The 25,947-nt window shown below is 40.1% G+C and overlaps 1 protein-coding gene across 5 annotated transcripts in view; it reads right to left on the bottom strand.

Annotated features, from left to right (window-relative positions):
• The window catches only part of NEDD4 (NEDD4 E3 ubiquitin protein ligase), a 121,402-nt gene that overhangs the window by 9,589 nt on the left and 85,866 nt on the right, over positions 1 to 25,947 (bottom strand). For 2 of the 5 annotated variants that reach the window (XM_050967899.1, XM_050967897.1), the window contains 15 exons: positions 23,143 to 23,204; positions 20,826 to 20,928; positions 19,378 to 19,538; positions 18,496 to 18,613; positions 18,216 to 18,383; positions 15,467 to 15,532; positions 14,688 to 14,807; positions 12,957 to 13,160; positions 10,785 to 10,862; positions 10,456 to 10,510; positions 10,305 to 10,363; positions 9,691 to 9,756; positions 7,412 to 7,641; positions 6,634 to 6,755; positions 6,469 to 6,539 (listed from right to left, as the gene is read on the bottom strand). In XM_050967899.1, the coding sequence (XP_050823856.1) occupies positions 6,469 to 6,539; positions 6,634 to 6,755; positions 7,412 to 7,641; positions 9,691 to 9,756; positions 10,305 to 10,363; positions 10,456 to 10,510; positions 10,785 to 10,862; positions 12,957 to 13,160; positions 14,688 to 14,807; positions 15,467 to 15,532; positions 18,216 to 18,383; positions 18,496 to 18,613; positions 19,378 to 19,538; positions 20,826 to 20,928; positions 23,143 to 23,204 (1,683 nt within the window). Of the gene's footprint in view, positions 1 to 6,468; positions 6,540 to 6,633; positions 6,756 to 7,411; positions 7,642 to 9,690; positions 9,790 to 10,304; positions 10,364 to 10,452; positions 10,511 to 10,784; positions 13,161 to 14,687; positions 14,808 to 15,466; positions 15,533 to 18,215; positions 18,384 to 18,495; positions 18,614 to 19,377; positions 19,539 to 20,825; positions 20,929 to 23,142; positions 23,205 to 25,947 lie in introns of those variants that run through there. The other 3 variants (XM_050967898.1, XR_007776328.1, XR_007776327.1) reach the window with 3 other exon arrangements.

Below are 25,947 nucleotides of genomic sequence, written 5' to 3'. Positions count from 1 at the left end.
AGTAACGTTTTGCGTTTCGTACTAGCAGGAGAAACGCTTCCACTTGACCAGATATGTAGACCGAGTGGAAAGTTTTCTGCTACCCAGGAGTACTTGTTGCACTGGGGCAGAGCAACGTAACTCTGACTGGGTTAGCCAAGCAGGAGCCATGCCGTGAGATGAAGGGACTGCAGGTCTGGGTGGTGAAGCCTGCCGTGGTCCTGAGTTATGAGGTCTGGATGATGAGGCAAGGTGATTGGGTTGACTATCGACAGGTCGAGCAACATGGTGTACCAGTGTTACCTGGGCCACGCAGGGCGATCATGATCAGGCGAGCTCTGTCCCTGCAGAGCTTTAGTAGGACCTTGTGAACCAACGGGAATGGTGGAAAGGCGTAAAGTAGATGGCTCTTCCACGGAATCAGGAAGGCGTCCGAGATTGAACCCCGGGAGAGACCTTGGAAGGAGCAGTACCTCTGGCATTTCCTGTTCTCGTGGGAAGGGAAGAGGTCTATGTGGGGAAATCCCCACTTCCGGAAGACAGAATGTATAATGTCCGGACGAATCGACCACTCGTGAGACAGGAAGGATCTGCTGAGTTGATCTGCCACAGTTTTCCGAACTCCTGGGAGAAAGGACGCTACCAGGTCTATCGAGTGGGCTATGCAAAAGTCCCACAGTTGGATCACTAACACTGAGACACAACGGTCCTGTAGGTGTTGCTGGAACGCCTAGCATGCCAGGCGGACTGCTCTTAGTTCTCGGACATTTATGTGTAATGCCAGCTCCTGAGACGACCAAAGGCCTTGAGTGCGAACATGTCCGAGGTGAGCACCCCAGCAGAGAGATGACGCGTCCGTCGTCAGGGTCATGGAGGGCTGTGGCAGATGGAACGGCAGTCCTGCACACACCAGGGAGAGCGTCAGCCACCAGTTGAGGGAGCCTGGATGCTCAGAGGAATGGTGACTACCATGTCTATGGCGTCCCTGCCTGGGCGGTAAACCAAGGAGAGCCAAGTTTGAAGGGGACGCAGACGTAGTCTGGCATGCTTGGTCACGAATGTGCAGGCAGCCATGTGACTGAGGAGGCTGAGACAAGTGCTAGCCGAAGTTGTTGGGAAGTTTTGAAGGCTTTGTATAATTGATACTATTGCCTGAAATTGGGGTCGTGGTAAACTGGCCCTTGCGAGATTGGAGCTCAGGATGGCCCCAATGAACTCTATTCTTTGCGTGGGCACTAGAGTAGATTTCTCTAGGTTGATCATCAGGCCTAGTCGCATGAAGAGGTCCTTGACGACGCCCACATGACTGGTGACTTGGGCGTCAGAGGTCCCCCAAATGAGCCAATTGTCAAGGTACGGGAAGATATGTATTTGACGACGACGGAGGGAGGCAGCGACTACAGCCGTGCATTTTGTGAATATCCGAGGGGCTGCAGAGAGGCCAAATGGAAGGACTGTAAACTGAAAATGCTGATGTTTGACCACAAACCGGAGGTACCGTTTGCGCGGAGGGTAAATGGTAATGTGGAAACATACATCCTTCATGTCGAGGGCGGCATACCAGTCTCTGGGATCCAAAGATGGGATGATTGCCCCCAGGGATACCATGCAGAACTTCAACTTTTTCATGAACTTGTTCAGTCCTCGCAGGTCTAGGATAGGCCTGAAGCCTCCTTTCGCCTTGGGAATTAGGAAATACCGGGAATAGAACCCCTTGCCCCTTAAGTCCTCTGGTACCTCCTCTATAGCTCCCATGGCAAGGAGCGTCCGTACTTCTTGCAAGAGGAATTGCTCGTGAGAGGGGTCCCTGAAGAGGGACGAGGAGGGGGGTTGGAAGGGAGGGAGTGAAATAAACTGGAGGTGGTATCCAAATTCTATCATGCGTAGGACCCAACGATCTGAGATTAATTGGGTCCACGCAGGGAGGAAAGGGGAAAGGCGGTTGTAAAACTGAAAAGGATCCTGGGAGACAACTGGTACACCACCCTCGGGCGCACCTTCAAAAGTTTGGTTTGGATCCCGTCGTTGACTTGGAGGGACCGTTATTCTGACCCCCTTGAGGCCCAGGCTGTTGTCTGCGGTTGCCTCGACCTCGCCTCCTGCCAAAGTCCTGTCTTGGCCTAGGCAGGGGGTAAGGGCATTGAGGTTGGGTGCAGAAGGATCTTCGTTGAGTCTGTAGTGTATGCATCCCGAATGAATGCATAATCACCCGATTATCTTTCAGACTCTGTAGCCTAGGGTCTGTCTTCTCGCAGAAAAGACCCTGGCCATCAAATAGCAAGTCCTGGATAGTGTGCTGAAGTTCAGGTGGCAGGCCTGACACCTGAAACCATGATATATGCCTCATGGTGATTCCAGAGGCCACAGTTCTGGCTGCCGAATCGGCAGCGTCCAGCGAGGCCTGGAGAGAAGTTCTTGCCACCTTCTTTCCTTCCTCCAAGAGTGCCTTAAATTCTTGGCGGGAGTCTTGCAGGACCAGCTCTGTGAATTTCCCTATCGCCTCCCAGGTGTTGTAATTATACCTGCTAAGTAGGGCTTGGTTGTTTGCCACCCTGAGATGGAGAACCCCCGCAGAGTAGATTTTACGGCCCAACAAATCCATGTGCCTAGCCTCCTTAGATTTTGGGGCAGGGGCTTGCTGGCCATGGCGCTCCCATTCATTTACAGACTGTACGACCAATGAGCAGGGTGCACACACAAGTACTCGTACCCCTTAGAGGGCACCATGTACTTCCGTTCCACTCCTCTGGCTGTGGGCGGAATAGATGCCGGAGACTGCCAGATGATATCTGCCTTAGCTTGAATCGATCGAATGAACGGTAAAGCCACTCCAGTTGGTGCATCCACCGACAGTATATCTACCACGGGGTCCTCAACCTCCGGAACCTCCTCCACCTGGAGGTTTATATTCAGGGTGACGCGCCTCAGGAGGTCCTGGTGTTCCCTGAGGTAAATTGGAGGCGGGCCCGATGAGGAGGTCCCTGCTACCGCTTCATCCGAGGAAGAGGAAGATGAAAGGCCCAGGACGAGTGGGTCCTGTACGGTCTCTTGATCCTGGGGGACGTCAGGGACCGGTGGGACCTGAGGGTCCGGTGCGTGGATGGAAGCTTCCTCCGTACTTGCAGGAGGGGGGCGGCAGACAGTAGCCTCTGGCACCCGGTGTTCCGATGGAACGGAGTGTGATGTCACTGCGGGTCCACCTTGGGCTTGGTGATATGCCCAAGGTGTCCAGAAGGACCACTGATGAGGTCCGTGGTCTTGGCCGTGGGTCTCTGGAAGACTCGGCTGTGAGTATCCAAATCACGGTCGTGTGCGTAGGAGGCACTGTCCGCGTGTGATGATACTGATGTGTGGCGGAGACGGCCACGGAGGAGCTGAAACCACTTGGGAAGAGTCTCTGCGTCTGGTTGATTCATCTCCACACGGCACCAGAGAACGGTACAGGGCGCCATACCGGTACCAGGAATGAGACCAGGACCTGCGACTGAAGTGGTGCCGGGAGGTCAACCGGGACCTCGAAACTCTACGTCAAGAGCGGCTGCGAGAGGTGCGGTGCCGTGAATGGTGCCGGGAGCTGGATCGGTGCCAAGAGTATCGGGTTGGCAAGCGCGATCTCGAACAGTGCTGTGAGTACGACCGGTACCGAGATGGAGAACGGTACCGGGACTGCGAGTGGAGTCGGGACCGAGAACACCAGCGGGACCTCGATCATGTCGGGTGCCTTTCGGTGGTGCCGAGTGAGGATGGTCTCAGCAGGGCAGGCTTGCCTACTGATTGGATAACCTGCATTGGCAGTGCCAAGGGTTGAGGCAGCGCAGGGTCTGTCAGGGCAATCAGCTCCCTTACCGTAGAGAATGTCTCCGGCGTGGAGGGAACCATAAGCTCAACCACGGCGTGTGCCGGGGAGCTGTCAGGCACTGGACTTGACGGCTCTTGTGAGGCCGGAATCAACGGCACTGAAGTTGTCGGTGCTGCTGCAGTTGTCGGTGCTGGGTGATCCGACTTAGGCGGGTGCTCTGACTGCAACATAGGCACGGGCGTCGCAGGAGTCTTGTGCCTCTTGACCCATGGGGAGAGAGCGCGGTGCCAGGCAGGCTTCTGGGCTGGTGACGGTTGGTGCCGAGGGGCCTTCGCGGTGTCGGTGCGCTCTGGTGCTGAAGATGCACTTCTCCCCGGTGCAGACTGTCTGGAGCTCAGTGCTGAGGGCGGAGGAGTAAGGGCTGCCTCCATCAGGAGCTGTTTGAGACGAAAGTCCCACTCCTTTTTCGTCCGTGGCTTGAAGGCCTTGAAGATGAGGCACTTGTCTGCGAGGTGGGATTTCCCCAGACACTTAAGGCAGGAGTTGTGAGACTCTCCTGTCGGCATCGGCTTGCGACAAGCTGAGCAGGGTTTGAAACTCGGTGAACCGGGCATAGGCCTTGGCACCGGGTGAGGGGAAAGGGCTAATCCCCAACCCCTCTTAACTATATACAATAACTATGTTAAAGAACTAATAAAACTAAGTAGAAATATAGAAAATTGAACTATATACACAATAACGATGAAAGAACTACGAGAAGCTAGGGAGGTGGAGATCAGCTAAGCCACGCTCCACTGTTCCAACGACCGACACGGGCAGTAAGAAGGAACTGAGGGGCAGCTGGGTCGGCAGGGGGTATATATCCGGCGCCACGGCGGCGCCACTCCAGGGGGCGCCCAGCCGACCCACTGAGTGTTGCTAGGGTAAAAATCTTCCAACGAACGTGCACGCTGCATGCGCACACCTAACTGGAATGGATATGAGCAATCACTTGAAGAAGAAATAACAGTTATCTCTCATTCTCTGAAAGACTGTGTACCCATTCCACTGTTGGCAAGTAACAAGCAATTGCCACAGCACTACATGGAGAAATGGAGGCCTATTTATGGACCGTAGAACAGCCTTACTAAAACCAGAATCTGAACTGGAAGCTTGGTTGGATGGTTTGGTAAATGACCTCCCATAGCCTCTCAATGAAAGCAGAATCTGGTCCCAGTCCCACAGAAAGGTCTTGGTACCATGTATGGTAATGGTGCTGACCTAGACAGTAGGTAGTCTATGCTGAGGAAAGGGGTCTTAGTATGGGAGTGCTCAATGCCATGACTCCCAGTGCCTATGTGGATGGTGCTGGCAATGTCGGTACCACTATATTTGGCACCAAGACTGTCTTCCTATAGATTTCGGCATCAATGTTCTTGGAATAGGAAAGGACAACTGATGTCATCTTGGATTTGCATGCCAAGGGATTGGTATGGGACTCCACCTTAAAACTTCTGGAAGATGGAGCCTTAGGAGAGGCTCTCTGTCACCAGCTCAGGAGGAAAGGGTGGGAATCAGAGCCTGCTGTGATCCTGGCAGTCGGCACAGGTACAGACCCGAGAGACACTGCTATTCAAAAGAATCCAATTTCATATGCATGAAGTGCATACGCACCAAGAATGGAATCTGTGTAGATGAACACTCAGAGAAGAAACAGACGTTAAAGTTTAAAATGGAAGTCCTGAAATATCTTCAGTGCTGATATAACATAAGATTGTGTACAAAACATCTTATCACAATGTTGTGACCTTACATTTTAGCCTTTTCTGGAGTATTCTTCTCTCCTATATTGCTAGGCATAACTATAAAGGGTCTGAGAACGTAAAGCATTCAGAGCATGCAATAGTGCAAAAAAAGATGGAATCCCATAAAGGGTGAAATTTTAAGGCAAGACCTTTGTTACTGTTGGAACAAAAAGATTCCAGATACATGATACTGCCAATGGTCTATTTATATTACTATTCTGTGTATATTAACCGTATGTATTACAGAAAAGAACAGTGACACTGAATAGTGTATTCTAAACAGAATACTCTAAAACAACTGTTCTAGATGGGACCCATGAACAATCCAGATGCTGTTACTGGAAAAATATTTTCCATAATGTGCCATCTAGTTCCCAAAGATGGAACCCAAAGGGATGAAAATTTAATGTAAGACCTTTATTACTATGGGAACAAAAACTGTAATAAAAGACAACACTTTGCATTTATGACATTTATTCTAAGCATCTCAGAATACTTTGTATTAATTAAGCTACCCAATATCCTGGTGTGGAAGGTATACACTGCTTTTGATAATCATAAGTCAGAAAATAAGTAGTGAACTAGGAATAAGACAGGAAACCCAACTCTTGGTCCTCTGTGATAAGACATTAAACCACATTGCTGTCCTAGAAATAATTTAAGTGAACATCACAGATGGTTCAAAGTTTCCAAGTGAGCTTAAATGACTTAGTAGCTTACATCCCAGTGACTTTTTGTGGGCCTCAGGCTTCTAAGCCACTTCAACATCTATGAAAATTTTACCCGTATTTCGTTTTAAAAAGCGAGGAGCTAAGGATTCAAAGTGTACATTTGTATTTAGCATTCAAAAACTTTTAGTGTAAAGACTAAAACTTAACATGCATGATGGCAGCAGAATTTACATACCACAGATTCCATATCATGAAGTGTTATTGGTTTTTGAAGCATCATCTTGTAAAAAGGTCGAATAAAAAAGCCTCGAAAGAGTAAAAAGAGTATTCAAGTTAGATAAATCAAATTCAAAAACGCAATATTGATCTGCATACTGTATTATGCAGAATAAATACTAACCATCCAGCAGCTTGCCATGGTAAACAGCCATTCCAGCTACACGTCCTATAAACTTGAAGTATGAGAGATGATCTTCATTGCACAATCCAGAGTTTGGATTGATCTGCAGAGTGTAGTTATCCCTAAGAGGAAGAAAACACCACTTGCAAAATTTTGCATGAACAATTACCACAGCTAATGATTTGAAAGAAATCTTAGTATCGCTCATAAAAACCACGTGGTTTATAGAGTTACTAATTTAATATTAAAGCATGTTAAGTGCAGGCAACTGTAAATTTAGTAGGACTGAAGTTTCAAAACACCAACAGAAACCATCAGTGAAGTCATTGCCCCACTGAAGAAAACGGTAAAACTATTTTAATGGGATCAGGGTTTCACCCTGTGTGTTTTGTTTGTTACTGTTAAATCCCTCTTACTTTACAAATTTGTTCAGCCATTTCTGTAAAGTCAGAATGGACACCAGCATTAATTCAAGAAGAAATGTTATTGTGTTTGTTCTAAATATATAGCCAATCATGAATGTTATAAAAAATTATAGGAACAGAGACATTGGCTGCAAACTGACACTTGTCTGTACGAAGACTATGAAGATTCCTTTCAGACTAATAGCAAAATATAGCACTATGGTTTCTGGGAGAGCACAATATTCTCTTGCTGAGCCAACAGTAGCATATACCAAAACTTCCTTAAAATTATAACAATATTTGCAGCATTTAAGTTCATGTTGGAGATTAAACTGAAGCTACTTCCCCCAACCTGTATTTTCCTTTTTACTTACGTGGCAGAATATTCAAACAATCCATAATAGGGATTAAACATTTCTTTAGAGAGAAGGAAGAACCATTCTCTGGCCACTCCTCCATAATCTAAGCCTTTTTCACCATCAAACTCAATCCAGAGTCTTGCTTTAAGGAAATCTGCTCTCTTTACAGCTATAATTCTTCTGTAAGAATCTTCAAGGATTGTTGCACGGTGAAGTTTCATTTCAAATCTGTTTGGAATATCACTCTGAAAAGGAATAGGAAAAATAGGAGACCTGAATAATCAACACTGCACTTGGCCGTGCAAAAATCAAAAGATGACATGCATGCCACTTTATTTCAATAGTATGTTCTGTGGATATGCAACATAACATGGTTGAAAAGATGGCTATTTTCAGAAGATTTGACCAGCAGGGAGAGATCTGTACATCAAGTTCTACTCCCCATTAAGGAAGTCGTATGTTAAAATAAATATTTACTGTGATTGAGCATCTGCTTTGTTGTTAAAAGCATATTCAAGTGTATAATGCTTTAATACTGTACAATAATTACATCATGCGTTTAGACTAACCTCAAACATTTTAATTTCATCTGCTTTCATAAAGCATTTTGCTCACAGGCTTTTTCTATTAATTATTCCAATTTCTAGTTCACTGCCCTAAGATCTTCCTCTCCTTTTGCATATGGCATGCAGGCCCATATTATTACAAAAAAAATCCAGTTTGTTTGTGGTGATTAATAAGACTACCAGTGAACACTTTATTTCATTCTTAAGGAATATGATTGTCACAAACAGATACGATTCTGTTGCATGGCTGAGCTCACTATCACTTCCCAGATTAGGACCATGCTGTATAAAATGCAGTCTGGGCTTGCTAGACCAGGTGCACATAGCAGAATGAAGTATAGCTCATGTAGAATTTCTTCCAGTTGCTTTTCTGTTCAGAAAACATAAGCTTGAAAAGTTAGGGAAGTTATTTTGTTTTCACAAGTGAAGTACATCTAACCTAAATTTTTCATACTGATGGAAAAAACATGTTCTGGTTGGCCAATCTGCATACGTTCTTTAATATTATTTGCATGTCAGCTTGTTCTTGCCACTCATTTTTGCTTCATGCTCATAATCCACACAATATTTTTGCTTTGAACATGTGTAACTTTGGTCTTGTGGTAAATATGAGATTTTAAGGCCAGAAACGACCATTATGATCTTCTAGTCTGACTCCTGAATAATAGTGGTCATGGGAGTCACTCCCAATAATTTATGCTATCAAGCCCATAACTTTTGTTTGAGCTGCACAATACCTTTTAGACAGACATCCAACCCTGATTTAAAATAAATAGTGGAGAATCCACCATATCCCTAGGTAAGTTGCTCCAATGGTTAGTTACCCTCACAGTTTAAAACAAGTGCCTTCCCCCTAGTCTGAGCTATTTAGTTGCATCTTCCAACCACTGGATATCTTATGCCTTTTTGTGCTAAACAATTATCTACTATCAAAAATCTCTTCTCGGTGTCATAAGGAATACAGGTAATGATATGCCTAGTATGGCTATCAAACCAAGTGCCCTGATGTCAGATGGCACCCTAGCACCAAAATTTTCACTTTGTTTTTTCAGTTTTCAACAGAGCACATACAATAAGTTCGGTCATTTTCAATGCAGGCCCTACCTTAAGGCTTGTCTACACAGTGTGGTAAAGTGCACTAGAGGGATGTGAATTTTAAAATGTATCAGAATGTTGCACACTAACTGGGCCATGTAGTCCCTGATGGCACAAACTAAAAGTTCTCAAGTGCACGTTAACATACTCCAGTATCAACATCCCTCTAGTCCATACTGCTGAACTGTGTGGACAAGCCCTTAATCCACATTTACAAAGATGGAGCAGGTAGGGATGGGGGAAGATCATGACCACCAGGGAGCTGGTTATGGCTCCTTGATTCTCAGAGAGACTCTGCACTACCCGGACTTCCTGCATTGGCTATAATAGCCTTAGGAATGCTCTTAGGTTAGTTGAGAGTTATCAGAACACAGCCTGCTACAGCCATATTTCCTCCCCCCACCCCTCCCCGACATGCTCTTTATGCTAGTGTCAAGAGGGAGAGGTCAAGCACACTGGGTTTATGCCATCCGAAAGCTCCCGATGGGGAAAACTGTCAGCTGCCTGATCTGGCTGCTTTCTAGCCCTCATATGTTGCTCTTGCAATGGAGTAAGCATTGGAAAATCTGGCCTATTGAGTTTATATTGATAGAGGTTTCTCAAGGTTTTATAAGGTATTAGTAGACCACTAACCTGCTTCTTCAACTTCTTTCTGAAGAATTCATACTTTCGTTTATAATCCCTGGAATAAGGCACAGCCTTCGAACAAACAAGTAAAAAGATACTTCATTACTAAAAAAAAAAAATATTTTAAAACTGAAATCCTGTCTGAAATTGTAATTTGCAATTAGTATTGCTGACAGTTTTATCTGTCATATTAAGTATCACAGCTAGGAAGTTAGTTTCCTTTTGGAACAGAAATAAATTTCTTTTAAAGAAAAAGTTTCACCTTCTGCAAGCTTATGTTAGGTCAAAGATTAAATTCATTTTCTTCTGCACAGCACAGCTAAATATCACACAAACAGAGTTGATCAGTAACTTCAAAAATATTGCTTTCTCTATTGAGGAAATTCTCTGCTTTTCATATGGACTCAATGTTTCTTCTTCATTTAAAGATTATTTCTAGGGATAACAGATCTAGAAATACAGATATTTCATTTTCAGATATGCCTTCTCAAGTCTGTTATGTTCAAGCACTACAGAAATCAGGCATTCGAGACTGAATATTTGAGAATAGTGGTAAAATTTCATTTAACTTCTGTTAATATTTTTTTCAAAAATATAAAAATCTCTATAAAAAGTCTTACTGGTCCAGATATTGCTACATTCTGCAATCGAGGATCTTCCCATTGTGTTTTTTTTGTATCTGCAAGACATTTTTTAAGTTAGTGTCACCAATTTAGATCTGATTCAGTAATGAATTACATAACTTACAAGGAGATACTATATTGTACATACTGTGGTTTATATAGAATATTCTTCCATCTGTGTGAGTTCTCTCTTCCCATCCTGGCTGTAAGAAGAGTAATCTTTTAATACTAATTCTTCTATATCCTGTCTACAACAAATGCTAACAATTTAATCAAGATAGTAGGTGAATTGCAGTATTTGTATATTATATCAAGTTATAATTACTGAAGTCTCAGCAATGTGATTCAAAATTTGAGTGTTGGCTATATACTTTATATTAAATATATTAAAAGTGTATCATAACTTTGTTTGCACTAACCTAGTTTAAATATTTAAATTAGATCAGCCTCAGAACAAACACACAAAATTTCACTTACTGGCAAGGGGCCTAAATCTACAGGATCTAGAGATGTCTTTTTCCTCAGATGAGCTGGAATTTTCAATCTTGGATCTTCCTTTGAAAACACAAAAAACACTTCTTAACAGAGAGAAAAGGATTTATGCTACTTTAATGTTTTCCTGATTTTGTAATGACCACGACAGACTACTCTTACTCAGAGCTAGACAATTAATACACATTCCCTCGTCAAACTAGAGTCACAGGAATTTTCAGTTTTCCTGTTCCTTATGGTCACCTTTAAGTTTCCAGGCTTATCTAAATTCTCATTTTATTAGCAACAATATTCATGAATCCAATTTAGTTTAAGAGCAACTGAATCAGGTTAACCATTCCACAAAATGTCTTTGGAACACCTTGATTCTCTGAGTGAAATTCTTCCGCAACCAAGAAGAGACTACTCTTCATTTTGAATCTACTACCTAAACCTGAATGTTTCTCTCCCACCTGAAAAGAGCCCTAACTCGCTGTTTGGAAAGGTTTGGATCTTCAAATATTTAAACTATTCACTAAGACCTGCTTCACTAAGATCATCTGTACTGCAGGCTGTAGTTTTAAAAATTCATGGATACCCTGCACAACCTGAATTGTATACATGAGGTATGTTCACGGTAGTAAGAGTTACAGCTGTGCACATTAGCTACACCACATTAACTCCCCATGTGGACAGTCTTACTGAGCAGTAAGAATGCCTTTGTGCACGTTAATTTAATGCACTCTGGAAGTGTATTAGCTAAACTACTCTTAGGTCGACCTAAGGACCTGCTGCAAGTTATGCAACTCCAGCTATGTGAATAACATAGCTGGAGTCGATGTAGCTTAGGTTGACGTACTGCGGTGTCTACACCGGGCTGGGTCAACGGGAGAAACTGTCCCATCCACTTACCTTATATTTCTTGTTCCGGTGGAATACAGGAGTCTATGGGAGAGCAATTGGCGGTCGATTCAGCAGGTCTTCACTAGAGCCACTACATCAACCCCCAGTGGATCGATTGCCACAGCACTTATCCACGGTAAGTGTAGACATGCCCTTAGTACACAGTAAGAGTACCTACATGGGAAGTCAGTGTAGCGAGTGTGCTTTAAATTTACACTCTAGCTCATTGAGTGCTAGCTTGCCCACGTAGACAAGCCTGAAGTTTACAAAGGTGTTTTCCATTAACAGCCCATGCCTGCAACCACCTCCAACAGTCTTACAGAACTGCTGTAGGATAGTTATCTGCCAAAATATAGGGGTTTTGCAGCTGCAAGACAGATTGCTTCAATCAATTTCTTCTTAGCATGTGTGTTCAACAACATACATCAGCCTTGATTATCAAGGAGGTGGAAGCTTGCTGTGAATGGAGGGATAAGAGGGGGGAGCTATTGAAACTTGGTTGGGCAGCTGGTGGGGGAGGAAGAGGAACAGTCAGCTCCCAGCTCGGAAGAGGTATTCCCAGCAGTTCCTATTGTCATTCCTACAGCAGTTCTTTGGTGTACTGTGGTTCCCCATCCCTTCAGGCAGCCCTGTGTTGATGCCCCATTACTCCCATCTAGCCCTGATGGCTGGGCACATGCTCCTGCCCCTCCTTCGGGCCGAGTGTCTCCACTGGGACCCATGATGGCTGGAAGGAGGGAAGAGGAGAGTTGCTCCTACCCACTCGGTGGCAGACAGCCTGATCTTGTGCACTGCAGCAGGAGCTCCTCCCTCTGGATCCCTCTCCCACCTCCACCTTCTTGTGTGTGGAAACAGAGTTCTGCTCTTGACTCCATGAGATATTGTGGAGGCAGAAAATATTAGGGGGACAGAAACATACAATTAGCTTTCCCCAATATTTCCATTGCAGCGGCGCTAGCTCCTTCCTGTCCCCTGATTTTGCCAACTCTGATATGTCCTACAGAGCCCTCTTACCTCCTTGCTGATCCAATGATAGAAGTTGACAGTATACCACCTCTTGCATGAGGTAAGAAGATAAATACTACGAATAGGATACTGGCACTAGTTCGACTCATCCAACTAACACGTTAAATCTACAATAGGATAACCCTACTTTGAAAAAAAGATGTGCGATGAAATCCTGGCCCCAGTTAAGTCAATGGGCATTTTGCCACTGACTATAACGGGGCCAGGATTTGACTTTAGGCAATTACTTTTGAATTGAAAGCAAGTTACCCATGTAGTAGTTTTGGTATTGTGGTCAATAAAGAATGGTCTCCCATTTGGTGCATGTCGGACTTCCCAGCCTTTAGGGAGAAATCCTTGGTCTACTTCAGGTTGTTGATTAGAAGACTGTTCTGATGAATCACTTGATGTTTGTGGTTGACGTCCTGTTGGAGCACTTTGGACAGTTGATAGTTGACTTGTTTCTATTGTAGTCTATCATTATATTAGATAAGAAAAATAAAGTTATGTACATTTTGGACTGAACACAAAGCCAGTGTAATGTAAACAATTCATGTTAAAGCTGAAAATAGCAATGGCTTTTGGAGATGTGAATGGAGTGGTCCTAATATGTTTACTGTAAAGAGACACCTTCATACACAGGCAAGTTAAATATAGTTACTCTGAGTTTTTCCATTATTTTTGTTATTCCAGAGAGTGTTCCTCAACCCTTCTGTTATTCAAACATACTTTGTTAAAATAAGCTTCTCCCAAATAATTCTCTCCTGTTACTAAACTCTCCATGTAATTCACTCAATACTCAATTCAATCTGATAACATAATCAAGTAATTGACTGATGTGATAGCTACAGGAGTATGATCTCATTGCAGGCATGTCAAAATTAGATACAGATGTCAATGGCACATTTAAACCCTCAAGTGAACATAGTAAATTCCTATTAATATAAACTACTTTTGCTTCCCTGTTGTTCCCAGTGACAGAGTCCCTCTTACTCTCACAAGAGATGCAGTATTATCTCTGAAGCAGTAGGACAATCAACACTGTAACAGAGTATTTACACTATTTCCAATGAGAAATTTAAGATATAAACGCCTCTGCTCAGAACAGAGTGTTGAAAGTGTACTCCAAATCTAGCTCCAAATGCAACTTTTATTATCAGTTTATGTTTAATTGCTGTAGTTGTACTGAGGCTGACTCTCTTCAAGTTGTCACGAGGGGGAGCAGTGTACTCTAAATTGGTCTTTCATGTATCACGTTATGTAGACTGGGACTCCCTTCCCATTGGTAGGTAAGAAAGCTATTTTAAACCTTGGAGATCAACATACTTCTTCCTATTGCAGTACCTGTATCTTTGATAGGTGGTGACTTTTTCATAAGGTAACTACTACACACTACACAGATTTGCTCAAACCGAGTATCAGCAAAACTGAGTGATAGTCACTGATTAAGGTCTCAAAGTTTACTGCAGTCTTAAAGGCCTCACAATACTAAGATGTTTCAGGGCATGATTACCTGGCCCATTTATACATCTTGTATTGCTTAATGCAAGAGGTTCTATACATTAAAATGCATTTGATAAATGTGGACATTTACATAAAAATAAAAATAATTTGCAGTACAGTCAGATATTCAGATTCTCCATGTAAAAATTTAAGGCAATAAGAATTTCCTTAAAAAGTTCTTGAAGCAGGACTACAGGAGAGTTGAGGAACAAAGGGTTGTTCTGGAGTATTGACAAAAATAATGTGCAATATAGCAATAATAAAGAGGATTGGTTTAACATATGAAAAATACCAGCCTCCTACCCTCACATATTGACCACTAGTCTTTAACATGGTTTATATATTTCAGACTTTGGTTTCACCGAATGGGTCTCTAGACAAGTTCCATCATTGTGTAGTGTATTCAAAAAGATTATTTGATTTGTAGTAGTAGCAGCAATTCAGTATCTTTTCATTCCAGGATATATGAATGAAACAATGGAGAGAACTCAGAAATACCTGCACAACAGGTTTTACCCAGGTAGTCGTTCTGGAATTGTGATCTATATAATATGACCTTCCTTTTTCATCTTGCCTTTCTTCCCAACCTGGAGGTAATCCAGATGAAGTAGAGAGTAACTAAAATTAAAGAGGAAAATATTACTGTAGGAAATTACTGACTAGCAAATAAGTTTCATCCATCAGATTTCCCCAAATCAGAAGTCATACAGGGAAAGTTTTTAGTTGTTTAAATAGTGGGTAAAACACAGTAAAGATGTTTAAATCCATATTGGATAACATGAACCATAGAAGCCAACCACATCCTTTTCACTCAAAACAAACATCTGAGTCGATAGAAAATATGTTTAAAAAAAATCTCTTTCGGTTTGGCTGTTTTAGCCTAGAATTTATGGCTGTTAAGTTACTACGAAGCTGCAATGGAGTATGGGAGCACATATGCTAGAACTGTATTGTTGATAAAGCAAGATGATTTAATTTAACAAAACAAACAACTCTCACATCTACATGTTAAAATACTTCCCTCCTCCAGGCTACAACTATATATTAAATCCATCATTAAACTAAAAACGTGAACTTGGAAGATGGAAGCCGTATGTTGGGACTCCAGTCTTGCAAGACTCACAAACTGATTTTGTCAGGATAGCTGCCAGAAGCTGAAGGCCAAATCTCACCTGTGTTTCAATACTTTACCCATGGTAAAAAAATTCTTTCACAAGTAGTGAATTTTCAGATTCCTATGCTTTACAAAATCGTGTGGTTTTTGGAAAATAACTTACCACAGGAAGTGCAGGCTGTTCCTCAACTCTGTATGTTTGCAGGTTACCTCTTCTGCTGGAATGGTTCTTGAAATTATGAAAGAGAACTGTAAATCACTTATGATTGTTGCTTTTTTGATGCTACCAATCAATGCAATGATAATGCAACAAAGAAAATATTCAGTTTTCCTTCAAGATGCCTCATTTTTTCAGCAAAACAATGTTTCTTTAAAATATTGTAAGAGGTATTAACCATCTGCTCATGGAGTCTATTACTACTTGCACTTCTATTTAGAACCTAGAGAAGTTAATGCCATTTGCAAATGACTATGAATTGATATACAGGCATTAAGATACTAGAATTGTTACCATTCAATCACATTAAGTATTTTATTTATAAAATACAGCTGAGCCTGAGGACACAGCTATTACAGAATTGCTATTGTTTCCTGTAACTAGACTCATGCTTCTGACATGTTAGGGATCCCAAAATTTACCACCAGACACCTATTAGGTAGAGGAGTAAAACTACTGTATATACACATTCATTAGCCCATTCGTTTATAAGCCGACCCCCGAAAATGGATAGGTAAAAATAGCAAAAAACTGTATGACCCTTTCAAAAGCTGATCCTATATTTCAGGGGTTGGAAAACTTTGGCTCCCAGCCCATCAGGGTAAGCCGCTGGGGGTTGGGACATTTTGTTTAACTTGGAGTGTCTGCAGGCATAGAGCCCTTCAGCTCCCTGTGGCCACAGTTTGCTGTTCCAAGCCACTGGGAACTGCGTGAAGTGGTTCCACTTCCCGCAGTTCCCATTGGCTGGGAATGGCAAACTGTGGCCACAGGGGGCTGAAGAGCTCCATGCCTGCAGATGCTCCAAGTAAACAAAACTACAATGTATTAGATCAGGGACTGGCAACCTTTGGTACGTGGCCCACCAGGGTAAGCACTCTGGTGGGCCGGGCCAGTTTGTTTACGTGCTGCAGCTGCAGATTCGGCTGATCGCAGCTCCTACTGGCTGCAGTTCACTGCTCCAGCCCAATGGGGGTGTCAGGAAGCGGTGTAGGCCAAGGGATGTACTGGCCCCCACTTCCTTCCTTACCCTGGTGGGCCACGTGCAAAAGCTGCCAATCTCTATATTTGATATTCAATTCAATGATTCCATAGAGTTTAATATCATCAAATTTTGGTGTAGATCCGTTTATCAGCCAATCCCCGCTCTTTGATGAGTCACTTTTTTACCAAAAATATTCGGCTTATGAATGAGTATATACAGTACTAAGGAGGCAATGTGCAAGTCATCTAGTTTCTGAGTAAGGTGATGGAATTCCAACAGTGATGTTAACTCTGGAACGTACTCCAGCATGTCATATTACTAGCATATTACTAGCATGTCATATTACTGAGCAGGCTTTGTTTCAAGTCCCTTCAGAGGTTGATAACTGCTGTGAAAGGATAGATCTTCCTTATTTTAGTCTTCTGGACACTGTAAAGAAAGAGTGAGGCTCTACTTCTATAACTCTTCCTTTTTTGGGAGGGGGCGTGCACAGGATATCTTCTGCATCTGACCTTTCCCTAAAAATAACTTTACCATCTGCCTCTTTTCCTGTTCAGACTTTCCAAGCAGCCACAATATGAATATGAAGTGACAGTTTCACTGCTGTTCACAGGATTCTGAACTGCAGAGATTAAGGGTAATGTGTACTACGGGGGTGTGATTTCTAAAGCGCGCTAATATGTTGCAGATTAATTGGTGTGCGTAAACCCCACTAGTGGCTCACTAAATATTTAAAGTATCTTAAAGCACATCAGCAGGATCTAATACAGGCCAATTAATGCACAACACATTAGTGAACTTTAGAAATCACACCACTTAGTGTGTGATACCCCACTGTGTAGACAAACCCCACGCTGAATACTGTGTTAGCTAGTAAAGCAAAGAGCAGCAGCACTGGAAATGCCTGTCTACAGACTCACAAAAATACTATCAGTTTACATTCAGTTCATATATGGAATGGCATCTTCACAATCAGAAGGGCTAGAGATGTAAGTGAAAATTCTAAAACCCCAAATTTCTGATTGCTTAGCACACCTTACCTCCCTGGGTAAGCTTCTTTTAATGGTATGGGGATTTTTCAAAATGCATCAGGTTACAACACAGTTGTCTCCAACCCCTGACTTAGCCGTCTTAGTAATGTAAATTATTTCTCTCAAGTTTACCCCATGTGAGAGGAAAATGCTATATAGTATTGATATCTCCTCAAAAATGTATTGCTGTAAATTTAAGTACAGTTCTAGAAGTGTCCTTCTGTAGTACTTTTTGGTGGTATTCTAAATAGCATGATAGCTAGAACAGAAGCTAGATTTCAGACCTCAGGTAATTCAATGCAGATGTTACTTTAGGTCTCATGGAAAAAGTCTTGATTTACAAAAACAAAGTGAGGAAAAATGAAAACACATTTTATTTGGCGAGTAAGTCTAGTATACCAAGATTATCCTTAAGCCTCTGCTAGAAATGAAGTTAAATGACGGATGCTCTTGGTTTGAAATATGGATTCTAGATCTGACAAAATTAAAAAAAAAAAAGTTATCTAAAGCTAATTAGGATTCGTATTCCCCTCTCAATTTAAGAGTTTCTCAGTACACTAACTACAAAGTGATATTATATAATATTTGCTGTAAGAAATTTGGGTTAGAATTGGCTTTTGGGAAAATAATTTGAAGATTGACTATTCATGTTAAAACAATTGGAAAAATATCACTATCTTACACTGCAGGAAGTTGACTGGCCAGTGACTGGACTCCCAGAGATAGTAAGTCTGATATTCAATTCTTCTGCAAGGTGAGACTGCATATCAGAACTGCTCTGTGGCAGTAGTGTTTGAAGATTCTGATTGCTGTACATAGTGGCCTCATCTTCAGTTATAACTTCCCAGCTCTTTTTTTCAGGAGAAAAAAAAAAAAGTATATTTTAGGTTACAAAACCTCAAATCAAACCTTTTGACTACAGGAAAACACTGATTTGTATTTTAAACCCATACAGTTTTTACCTCAGGAGAATCTCTGTTGTCTAGATTTTCTGCTTCCTCTGTTATCTGTCGCCGATGGGTAAATGCATGCTGTGCCTCCAAATGGATATTACCATTGTCAACATCAGCTAGATTGTCCCTGAACAAAAGCAAGCAATAGTACAATAAACAGTACCAACAGTAATGTTTGTAATAGACCAGACTAGCAACAAAAACATTGCTTATGGTCACTTTTGCCAATAGGAGTAGCAACCAGAAGCTCAAAATGAACTTACGTTCAGGAGAAAGCAGAAGAATAGAGAGAAATAGGGAGCAGAAGGAGGAGTCAAACAAAGGAACCGAATAGCAAAAATATTTTAATAATTCATGTGCTGGAAGAAGAGATTATGCAAACTACATGAGCAGGATTTCAGGTGGCTGCTACTGGTAAAGAGGAAGCAGTCTTAGAGGCATGAAAGGAATTTCTTCTCCATGCACAATCATTATTAGTCTCTGCTGAGACTACAAGTAGTTTGCATTATGCAGGAAATACATATTGTGAATATTGGTCACTTTGGAAAATGGACTGAGTACTGTGCAAGTTGAATTGCTCACCAGCCAAAGTATAACAACGTTTTTGGTCATTATAGTAGGTCTACACTGTAAATAGAAGGTGCTATGTTGGGTTAGCTAACTTGCTTTATTTAGCTGGCTCAAACAGCAGTAAACTAAAATAGTTTAGCTAATCAGACTTAACACACTTTTTATTTGAAATGTAGACATACAGAAAAATTTAAAACGAAAATCTCCACTACTAATTCCTGAGCTATTCATTTCCTGACTTGAAGTATTGTACAGAATGACAAAAGTGAATTGCCAGTCACAGTAAAGTATATTTTGAATCTTAAAAGTCAGAGGACATACTGAGCAGTTGGTCTTTTCCATTGCGTTCTTCTAGATTCATGGTTGACATAGTAGGTCCTACCAAGGATATCTTGTCTTTCTTCCCAGCCTGGGGGTAGAGGAGGAGATTCCTGTTGCTGCTGGCAAGCAGCATCCGGTTGGTCCAATATAATCCAGCCAGGCTATGAAACACAAGGTTAATAACTAATGAATGTTAAGTTTCTTTACTTAGTTAATGTTAACCCTGTAAAAGGAGACATGTCCCAGTATATCAAGCCACTGTCCTCTTATTCAATACCTTATCAAAAAATCACATCTTCTGTGATAATTATGGAAAAATAAAGTATTAAGCTATCTTCACTCCTGGATTTTAAGTGCATCCCTTAGACATTTTATATTGAGAAGTCTACAGGACATGGATTGATTTTAAAGTTTTTTAAGATGGCAATCAGCACTAACAAAATGTTAAGTGACATGTTACAGTGGAACTGGATTGTACACCTCCCTACAATTCTCACACCATTTAGTTTTCCCCATGAAGTCCTTGATAATGCATTTCATTAGTTGTTTTTCAGTGTCAGCATGTACATACCATGGGCCCAGCCACTTTAAAATGTATTGTCACAAACTAAATTTAAACTTGTATCGATACAGAGAAGTGGAGGAGCAGTATCTGTTTTTATTATTTGTATTACTGTAGCACCTTAAGCTTAATACTACTTAAGCTTAATATATATAAATTTGTTATTTTCTGGTTTGGGAATAGGAAAGACACTCAATGGATTTTAAAATTAAGGAGTTTCATATGCAAGGTTCCATTCCATAAATCTGTAGTAGGTGTATCTGCTTAATGTAGGGGTTTTATAACAGAAACTGTCTTACATATACATGCAGAAGTTGTGCTGTTGAAATAGCTGTTTGAAGAGTTGGGGGAAAGACCTTTACATCTAAATTGGATGTAATTACTAAATAATTAGAAAATAAAATAGCTGAAGAAAGAAAACTCTCTTCCACTGGATAAAGTTCAAGTTTTTGTAACAGAACAGATTATCATTATGATGACTGGTTAACAATAATACATAGGAAGATGGAAATACTGGAAAATGTTATTCCCAAGCACTTATAGACAATAAAGTCAGAGGTCAGCAAATATTTTTGCTTGTATCATCATCTGTTGACTTAGATTTTTACAACTGCTGTCTGTTTCCTGCAGAATTACAGCTATATAAAGGTGAGAAGCAATTTTTAAAAAATGATGGGAATGCTTTAACATCACAATTAAACAAGAGATGGTACAGGAATTTTGGATCTCCTTCTGATGCCAAACTAACGGATTTATCAAATTTCTAGAAGGTTGTTTGTAGCTTCATCATTTTTAAAAGATTTTTTTATGCCTAACAACTTTTATTAGCTAGAGTTACAAGAACAAGTCAGACCATATGCTCTTCAGCACCAAACAGTTTTCTCACCTCCAGGTCTTCCACCTGTTCTGTGTTTTCTTCTTCAGATCCATTGTTTTTAGGTAAATATGTCATTTTTAATCTTAGGTGACCTTTAACTCTTGACTTGTGACTGCAGAAGAGAAAAAATTGTTATTTTGCAATGATATTAAATAAAATTGTTACCATTTTGTCACACTAGTGAAAAATACAAGATTATTTTGGTAACTTTCGGTCAGACTACAAATCCTATATAGAAAAACCATGCAATTTGGTTTAAACAGTCTGAAAAATAATCTGTACTTTTTTTGCTATCAAAGCAATGGTGATTGGCATCTACTGTGAAAGTTGCTATTGGGATATTTTCAAGATAAAATAGAAAGCTTTGAAATAATCTTGAAATTTTGTAACACAAAAAGCTACCTAAAAGACCCAAATATTTAACTAGGAAGCCTACTTAGTTCTGTTATCAAAAATCTCTATATGGTGGATGTCTGAGTACATCAAGTACCAGAGGGATAGCCGTGTTAGTCTGGTATTCACCCACGAAAGCTTATGCTCCAATATATCTTGAATATATCAAGTTTACCTGATTATAATCCTGAAAAAGTGTAAGTTTCTTGGGGTGAGGAAGAGTAGTGCAACCAGAGAAACCAGTTACCAGATTTTTCAAAGGTAAATAGGAATTAGCCAGCTCTCTCATTAAAGCATGTGACAAAAATTCTTTTGTGAAAATTTAGTTGAAACAGTTTTATTACTTCAAGTGTTATGGTGAAATAACGTTACTGAAAATTTACAATTACAGACAGGTTTAATCTGAAGTGCCAAGAGACTTATAACTTCTATTTCAAAGTAATAACTAATTAGAAGCAATTATACACTGGTAGTGAAATATTTCTACCCTTTTTTTTTTGGGAGTAAGTCATAATATTTATTAAGTGAACTGAAAAGACAATTTCATTTTGCTCTCATGAAAGTTTCCACAACGTGCAATGCAAACTGATCAAAAACTAAGAGGTATACCACCACCACCACCACTACTGATAGCCAGTATGTGAACTACTGTTTAGCGTAGATCACATTGAAAAACTTATATTTAGAGGAACACTCAGTTCTGCATGCCTAGTTTTCTCCTCAAAACCTTAATATTACCTTTCAGTATTTAGCGCTATGCTGCAGTAATACTAGGAATGTGAAAATAACATTTTTCATACCAATTTTATCTTTTTTGCTTTTTAGAGAATTAGCTAACCTGGTTTATTGATTGTTGAGGTCCATTTGACTACAGTTCTGAAAACGGGGTTAGTTAATTTGCCTACTGACTGACTGACTGGTTGGCTTTACAGCACATCTATATCTGTGGCACTGCCTTTCCATTGTACAGCACTGTTAAACTCATGTCCTGGAGAGAACATTGAGGTAGATTTGTGAATAACAATAGTGGTACTTGAGGGGATTTTACGAATACAGCAAGTGTGGATTTTTCATAGGTTTGCAAAAAAAAAAAAAAGAAAAATATGTATGCCTTTCCTAACTCTGAAAGGAAACTAACTTGGAGATGACATTCATTTATTCTTTTGAATTTGAAATACTACCCTTACTTCCTAGTTGGTTAAAAAGAAACGAAGATTCCACTACAGCACAAAGACTTTCTAGCTGTATTTTTAAACAGAAATCAATTGGAAAAAGTTAACATCCATATTTCCTTAAAAAGTTTGTGTTTATTAAATGGAGGCACATTGTCAGCAATAATTAAGCAATGTTCAATTTTCTGTAGCTTAAGTGCCTGCATTTAGAAAAGAAGATGAAAACTGTAGTGTTTGGGTCAGGGATAGAATAATAAGGTTCACACTGTTTGTGTGTTTTTAAATTCCTGGCTTCCGTAATACATGCTTATAGGACTAAATACTTTTCAAATGAAAAAATAAATAATATTTTTAACTGCAGTCAAATGCTACTTATTTGGATTAAGTCACACACAAAAAAGAACATCGTTTCTAGATTAGAGGAGAATACAGTTGACAGCTAAAATGGTTCAAATATGGTATAATACTGGGTAGTGATTTTACGATGTCATGTATAACAGTTACTAGTGGACTATGTTATTATTTTAGCCCCCGGAACTTTATCTCACATGCTTCTGAAAAAAAAAATGTTATAATTTAAAATTAGTCTTCAGAAATTTAAACAAGTGCCAACATTGATTTATTATTACATTAATATACTGCTTTACTGAGGTGCTCAGATACTACGGTGACACAAAAGTACATAGAGAAGCTACAGTTCATAGCAAGTTACAGTTTGCACATGAAAGTTAATATTTTAATTTTTTTTTATATTTACTGACCTTCTTGGATGAAGAATAAAATCTTTAAAGGTGTATGGCCTCTCCATATTTGGATTTTCTGTCTGGAATGAAACAATGTTTGTTTGTCAAATCTAATTTGTAAAATCAAACATATGCATCTTCAAAAATATTTTAAATCTAAGCCTCCTTTCGCCCCCCACCCCTAAGAAGGCAGACATTTTCTTCATGTAACAAAAAGATTTTAGTAAAATAAGATATTAATGTCTGACTCTCTCACGTTGAAGAAAAAAAACACTCTGACCTTTCTCCCTCACAGTATAGTTTCTAATGCTTGGGGGAAGCGGGAGCAGGGGAAGTTTGAGGCAATTGTGTTTAGCCTGGAACAGAGGCGATTTTCAAATACTCCACATTTAATACAAGTGCTACCATATCCTTCCCACACTCAATATTTTACAAATAAAAAAATATAGGTCAGATTTAATAATTGCATTCCAGCTCTAGTGCCAGAGAATCCACAAAACAGCAAACAAAACATTATGAGTCCTTGCAAGTCTCTGGCTTCTCATGCACAAAAGTGAATCTGACTCACCAGAAACCAAAAGGCACATTACATATTCAGCTGTAACTTTCCAGTGATGTAGCGGAGGTCACAGGTACACAGAGAATTTTTTTTTTAATTCTACCTTCTGCTAGATGCAAAGGGCCATCTTAAAAACATTACATCTATAGTTTACTCTTTAAAAATCACAACATGTAAGTCACAGCTGACACTTATTCTGTAACCATTACAATAAATGTCTGATTTTACAGTGCTATGTGATAACGAAAGTGTGAGAGACTTAACTTTGAATGTCTTGCCTGACACAAATGTTTACCAAGTGATAGGCTGTTCAAAATTTCTGGGGAATAATTCCAAACTAGTTCAATAATAATTTTTAATCATTTGTCTCCTATGCTTGGGGGAGAGGGGAATGTACACATGTAATGTATCTGTACCCCACTCAGTCAAAAATGATTTCACATAGAACTGTTCCAGCTTTAAAGGGGGAAAAAATAGTACCAACTATCCAGGCATGTACTTCAAAAAAAGCCCCTGTCTATTGTGTATCCAAAGGCTTCTGGACTCCTTAGTAGATTTAGCGTGAATGATGCATGCCCAAATAGATCCAGAAACTGATTTAGGACAATATAAATAACACAATTAGAAGAAACAGATTTCTGAATTATATGCTAACTAATCAGGGTGACAAGTGCAAACTTTATTAACACCAATCGATCGCGGGATATGTATTGGGGGAGAAACGTGAATGAAACTGCTTATGTATTATTTTCACATTTTATAGTGTATGTATCTATACCTATTTGCAATGCATTTATACATTACTTACCTGATAGATAAGGAGTATTTATGGTTATGTAAGTACTTGGTTATGTCAAACAAAGTCATTTCCAAAAATATAATGTCTCCTTGTTTGAAAGACTTGTAACAAGGAATCGTAGCTCTTGCCTTCAAATTTTATACTTTGATTTACAAGAGGTCAAAATACATAGTACAGAGATGCTTGCACTTCTATAATTTGAAATAGTAAACATAATTCAAAAGATCATGAAATAAATCTCAAAAGGAAAACATTTTTTGATCTCTAAATTCTAGGATTTTACCATTACCAAGCCCAGGATTTCAGGCAACACATAACATCTTGTTATGCCCAAATCTAATAGCGTGGGTTCAAAGGATTTTCTGAATCTGGTATCTTTGCACTGATGTTCTGAAAGAAAAAATGTTTCTCTCTGATACTTCAGATATTTAAGCTAAATTCAAATGCCTTCTATCAGTATAAATTAGGGATCTGAGGATCTTACTATTACATAAATGATCTCAAAATCCTGAAATTTTAGAATTGCACGCAGCTTGAAGACAGAAAACATTTTTACCCTCAAATCCTAAACACAATGCATATTTGTGTTTAAAATGTTTGCAGGATCAGAATCAAATCTGTAAAACACATTTACAGAGCTCTAGACCCAGTGAAGTACTGCATTTAAGTAAAAAGAGAAAATTTTCTAAAGTTACAATATTCCCCGCAATATCTGCAATATATACATTACAGAATTGTGGGAATGCACGAAAATACAGAAGTTGACTAGAAGCTGTTTTCCATGTCCAAACTGAGAAATGCAAAACGTGTAGAGTAAATTAGCTGAAAATAACTTAACATGGAAAAGAACATCAAGGATTAAACAAAGTATCCTTTTCAATGTTACTAATTGTATTTACTGTAGCACCTAGATGCCCCTATCATGGACAAGAACGCCATTGTGCTAGCTGCTGTACAAACAGAACAAAAGGACAGCCCCTGCCTAACATAAAATAGGATTTAAAAAAAAATGTTGAAGTCACACTCCACATTGGGTTAAATTTGCATAAATGGATATCTAACTGCATATGCGAACTGGATAATTGCACAATCAAACAACAGTTTAAATGGCAAACTACATATATGAAAGCAGTTTAATTTCATGTATATTTATAAGCATATTTTTGAAAGTTTTTTTATCTTAAGCGTAACCAATTATGGCAGACTATTATCAATATGAATATGTAACAGTATAACAGACAGCTCTATTCTGCTGCACATGGAAATGATTTTCAGCTTTTAAAGACATTACAGAGCAAAGGAAGTTCATTGCACTGGTAAGAGGAATTTCAGATGACTAAAACAAGAAGTTGCAACTGTTTGTTGCAATAAGATGACCAGAGGGCTTTTCTAGTGCACTAGTTCTTTGCAGTATGTAGGAAAAGCTACCATGCTGTTATCTTTTCAGAAAATCCAATACCTATTG

Source organism: Gopherus flavomarginatus, chromosome 9, assembly GCF_025201925.1.
Source record: "Gopherus flavomarginatus isolate rGopFla2 chromosome 9, rGopFla2.mat.asm, whole genome shotgun sequence".
Taxonomy (NCBI): domain Eukaryota; kingdom Metazoa; phylum Chordata; order Testudines; family Testudinidae; genus Gopherus; species Gopherus flavomarginatus.
Note: the sequence above shows the minus strand (reverse complement) of the source record. Positions and strands in the feature narration are given on the sequence as shown.